Genomic DNA, 5,544 nt, shown 5'->3' with positions numbered 1-5,544 from the left:
GTATGAAATAATCTGGCACATGGATATGTCTCTAGCACATGGATATGTCTCTAGCACATGGATATGTCTCTGATCTGAGGTATATGACACAGTTTCTCCTCACATCTGTGGCCTCCCCAGTCTCCAGTGAAGGTATTAGGGTATCCATGAGTATAGGATGGGTGGGCACAGCCCCTGTGGTTACATACCCTGTGCACCCTCCATAGTCACATCCTCTGTGTGCAGTCACCAGGCCCTGATGCCAGGCAGTGTGGGCTGTAGATATCCCTGCTGGGCAGGGGCTCCTGAGATGTTCATGTTGACCACCTGCACTGCTGGGCTGCCTGTCACTGGTCCTGAGTAATAGGGACTCCCTGTGTATCCACCAAAGCAGACTGGGTAAGGATAGGAGCTGGCACTGTAACTGGAAGGGAGAGTCTGGGCACCTCCCAGGCAGGGCTTGCCATCCCTGACTAGAACTGGCACTGCCACCCTTCGTGGAGGAAGGGGGTGTCCTGCCAGCTCCAGGGACCGGTCCTGTTTCTGCCTCTTGCACTTGTATCTCCTGTTCTGGAACCAGATCTTCACCTGGGTGGAGGTGAGCTTCAGCACTGATGCCAGCTGCTCCCTCTCCGGGGCCGACAGATATTTCTGCTGCTTGAACCTCCTCTCCAACTCATAGACCTGGACCTGGGAGAAGAGGACACGGGGCTTCCTCCTCTGGAGCTGCCGGGGCCGCTCTGGGTGGTCTTCCTTCCTGGAGACCACACTCCCGGTACCTGGGGAAAATGGGAAAGTAGTTGTATCACTGTCCTATTACAATATCTACCGTAGCTTCTCTGTGCATATATAATGTGTGTGTGTATATATATATATGTATATAAATACACATGATCTGCAGAATCCATTAGTGAGTCTATAAAATGTAATAATAACTGTATATATCATGTACAAGGAAGTCAAGTCAGCAAAAAACGAATTATTATGATTATTATAAGTCAGCTATAGGAGAGATATTAGGTATATTCATTATGTTATGTTTTACTTGTGCCATGTAATATACTATCATTGTTGTTATTACATTACTTTCCATTATTTATTTATTTATTATTTATATATTCAATTATTGCAATAATCACTGCAATATTTAGCCTTACATCACATTGCAATTTATTGCATGAAATTTGCTAAGATTACATTTTGCATTGTGTTTTTTTTCGCATTATATTTATATTTTACATGGCACTAAATATAATATTTTACTTTATAAATAAATATATATAATATCTTGCCCCATAACAGGCATTAATTACTTTGTCTGGAATTATATTGTAATATATTGTACAGTCTTCTATACAATAATACATAGTATTTCAGGTGGTAATGGATTATATTTTATGGTTATATTACATCATATTTTACACTGTAGTATACATTATATTATGGATATTATATCCTGCAGTCACAAGCATTGTCTTGTAGTATACTACATTTTCCACTATCAAATACTATGTAGAATTGTTTTCAATTCAGTTGTATAAAATAATACAGTTATATCGTTGTGTATTAAATTCGATTTAGTTATATATTATAATGTTATGTTATATTGCATTGCATATTTTATGTTATATGTATTATGTACTAATTATGTATTATTGTTACATTGTTTGACATCATATTTTACCTTTAAAATATTGTTATTACATTGTGTTGTTATACAGTATTACAATATCTTTAACAATAATATATATATATATACACACGCATAGTTATATATACATTAATATCATATTATAATATATAATATTATTTTGCGTGGTATTATACTTTGGTAATATATATATATATTTGTATGTGTGTGTATATCTATATATATGTATATTACATTGCGAGTTATATTTTTCATACTTACATCATAACATATATCACATTAGATTAATACATCCATATTCTATGTTTAAATATATATATATATATATATATATATATATACATATATTACACATCAACAGAATTGTACATTATAATAGAGTCAACATGTCTAATAAAACCTGTAATATAAAGTCGCTTATTTCATTGGATAAGTCGCAAGTTGATGATTTCACTAATATTGTTGCAGTAATATTACATTACCATATAACATTATTATTCTACTTCAGTAACATTAATGAATAGATTCGCTTTAGACGAATTCCCCACATTATGTAAAACGAAATGAACAGATAATTTTGAGTAGGCTCCGGGTGTAAAACTTTAGTGTTTAATAGGTGTATTTTAACATGTGGGGTATGTGTACAGTGTATGTATGTGTGTATATATATATATAAAATGTAGCAGAGCTGATTTGTTTGCTTTGGTTTACAGAACCAGATATTCTAACTTGAGGTGCCAGATGACACCCTCAGCTCCACGTCCCCACCATGTATGAGACTGCACACTCACTCTGCTCCTGAGCATCATCCTCTCTGATTGGGGAGTCACAGGGGAGCCCCAGTTCCTCAGAGCCCTCTCCTGTGTCCTGTGCTGCTGGTGGTTCAGTCTTCAGGGAAGGAGCCTCCACTTGGCCTCCAGGATTCTGAGAAGGATCCAGCCTCAGGATGTCTTTGACTGAGAAGGGAGTGGAGGTGGCAGGACAGGGGAGCATGGTTCAGGGGTGCAGAGGTAACTGTGTCCCCTGATTATAGAGACAGAGATCGGACCATGGGTGGCTGATGATTCCTTCCCCTTGCACACCTGGGGGGTTGTGGCCCTGTCTAGGTCTCCTCTCTACAGTCAGCCTTCAGCTTCTGGATGCCTATTGGCTGATGGGACAAATCCCCCTCCACCTCCATTGCACTCACCTCAGCACTTCATACATCCACCACCTCTGTGTCCACCACATCATGAGCTCCACACCTTCATCTACTATGCAGGAAGAGGGGAGGCCATTGTCTGCTACAGCACTGAGAACACTGGGGGTCTGCCCTGTGATGTGTACAATGTGATGACCCCAGAGACCAGACTTATATATGGTGAAAATATACAGATAAGGGTCCATACACACCAATTCCATCCAGCGTTATTATTTTTATTTATTCACTTATTTATTTATTTTCTATATTTATTTATTTTATTTATTTATTTTTGAATTTCTATGATCTTGTTGCTGTGTTTTTGTGGGGGGGTTTTCCAGCTTTTTTTGCACACAGTGTCTTATTACTAGCGTTTTCTTTATGGTGTTTTTACTCATTAAGAGGTTGATGCAAAAATGCCTTAGGCTAGGTCTACACTGCACATTTGTCGCACCAATGTCGCACGATAATTTTTATAATGATAGTCTATGGTGTCGCACTGCAACATGCGACATGCTGCGATGCGACAGTCGCAAAAAATCCATTCGAGATGGATTTTTCTGTGACTGTCGCAGTCGCAGCATGTCGCATGTTGCAGTGCGACACAATAGACTATCATTATAAAAATTGTCGCGCGACAAAAATGTCTTGCAGCAAATGTTGCAGTGTAGTTGTGCCCTATCTGTCGTGCAACTTATTGTCGTCGTGTAGACCTAGCCTTAGTGGTCAATCACACGCAGCAGATTTTGTGGCATAAAATTCTGCGACTGCAAATCAGTTCCATGTACCTAAATGGGGCTTGCAGAAATCCATGTGCTTGCTGCCCTATTCAAATGAAAGGAACTGATTTTCAGTCGCAGAATTTTCTGCCACAAAATCTGCCGCGTGTGAAGGCGCCCTTAGAAAGCTCCAAAAGCTACAGCATGCTGCATTTTTTTTAAAAAGGAAGCCAGAATCAGAAAAGAAACTCCACCTAATAAACAAAAAACTAACATCTGGAGCAGGCGTTTTTTACAGCAATAAATGCACCAAAATTGTAGGTGCAAAAAAATGACACAAAAAATGCAAAGGTGCAGAAAAACACCAGCAAAAACCCATGTGTAAACACATCCTTAGGGTCCATTCACACGTCCGTTGTTTTTTTCCTGATCTGTTCCGTTTTTTGCGGAACAGATCTGGACCAGTTCTGTACCCATTCATTTTCAATGGGTCCTGAAAAAAAATCAGACATTGAGCTGTCCGATTTTTTTCAGGACCCATTGAAAATAAATGGGTACAGAACTGGTCCAGATCTGTTCCGCAAAAAACGGAACAGATCAGGAAAAAAACAACGGACGTGTTAATGGACCCTAAGGCTTGTTTCACACTGGTGATCTTACTGAAAAGTTTGGTTTTACTGTTTTTGTGAGCACATTTTTTTCACCAGAGGTTACATTAAATTCTTTAAAGAAATATAAAATACACTGCAAGCAAAGTGGTTTTTTTAATGCAGCATTTTCTGGCTTTGGCATTTTTGGGATGTTTTTCCCATAGGATAGAGGAATGGAAAAATACCCAAGAGCATACAAGTGTGACAAAATAATAAAAGGGCATCTCAAAACTCAATGAAAAGTGCTTGAAATTCATGTTTAGCCTATTTTAAAAAATAATTGTATTGTTCATGAAATAATTATTTTGAAGCATCGTAGAAATTTTTATTGTGTCGTTCCTCTCTGATTCCTCCTTGAAATTTATGAATAGATTGACAACTGGGTTTTACCAGATGCCAGTACGTCCCCAGACAGTGTGAGGGTGCTGGCACATGTTGCGACTGGGCTGTGTTTTGGATGCGACATTAAAAAAAAACATCCGCGGTGTTCAAAAACTGCATGCAGTTTTTGCAACAACATGCTTGCAGTTAGGACTCATTCACAAGGCCGTTGTTCAGCCGCGCCCCTATTGCCACCCGCAAACAGCGGGTCCGCAATATGCGAGCACTGGCCGTGTGCACCCGGCATCACAGATGCGGACCCATTCACTTGAAGGTCCGGTGCAGAACGGAGGCACGGAACCCCACCAAAGCACAAAAAAGTAGAACATGTTCTATTTTTTGGCGGTGTGGACGAATCACGGACCCATTCGAGTTGAATGGGTCAGGATCTGTCGCGGCAGCCGCACGGATGGTGTCCGTGCATTGGGGACCGCAAATTGCATCCTCAAATGCACGGAACGGCCGAACAACACAGCAGACTTTCATTACATTAACTTAAGGTCCTGATGGGTCAGAAGAACAGGAAATGAAACAGTGATATTAAACTAGCCGAAATAAAATAAATGTAATGGGTCCCCACAGGAGAATGGAGTGAACGGAGTGATCTTGTGAACATAGTGGGAGTTGTAGTTCATGAATAAAGGCAGGCATGAAGGTCAAGTTTATTTGTCTATTCAGCACAAAGATAGTTTGAAATGATTGGCATTACTTAGTAAATCATCTGATTGATGAGAAGTTAGGAGTCTTAAAGGAAACCCGCCATTATGAAGCGCAGTACAGTCTATGTGCAGCAGGTTATAGAGCAGGAGGAGCGGAGCAGACTGATGAATAGCTGGGAACAGATTCAATAAAACGTATATTTTTGTCATCTTAATCTCTGTTCATTCAACGCTAAGGAGTCCAATGGGCGGTCCTACTCAGGGACTGACAGCCTTCCCTGTGTGAGTATGTATACAAAGATAGCTGTCAATCAATGATTAGGAC

General features: G+C 39.9%; 1 protein-coding gene across 1 annotated transcript; it reads right to left on the bottom strand.

The window, feature by feature from the left end:
* Positions 1 to 225: 225 nt before the first annotated feature.
* NKX2-6 (NK2 homeobox 6) lies at positions 226 to 2,623 on the bottom strand. Its single transcript, XM_040415814.1, has 2 exons — positions 2,422 to 2,623; positions 226 to 758 (listed from the first exon to the last, which is right to left on the bottom strand). Exons 1-2 carry the CDS (start codon positions 2,621 to 2,623, stop codon positions 226 to 228), a joined length of 735 nt encoding a protein of 244 aa, XP_040271748.1.
* Positions 2,624 to 5,544: the final 2,921 nt, after the last annotated feature.

The sequence above is a fragment of the Bufo bufo genome, chromosome 1 (genome assembly GCF_905171765.1).
Source record: "Bufo bufo chromosome 1, aBufBuf1.1, whole genome shotgun sequence".
NCBI lineage: Eukaryota > Metazoa > Chordata > Amphibia > Anura > Bufonidae > Bufo > Bufo bufo.
The sequence above is the reverse complement of the archived record's forward strand: the minus strand, read 5'-3'. Positions and strand labels throughout refer to the sequence as shown.

Excerpts from the sequence above, each read along its gene's own strand:
- NKX2-6 (XM_040415814.1), bottom strand. The coding sequence starts at position 2,623 with ATGCTCCCCTGTCCTGCCACCTCCACTCCCTTCTCAGTCAAAGACATC. Across the intron at positions 759-2,421 it reads GGATGATGCTCAGGAGCAGA|GTACCGGGAGTGTGGTCTCC; the intron begins GTGAGTGTGCAG and ends CATTTTCCCCAG.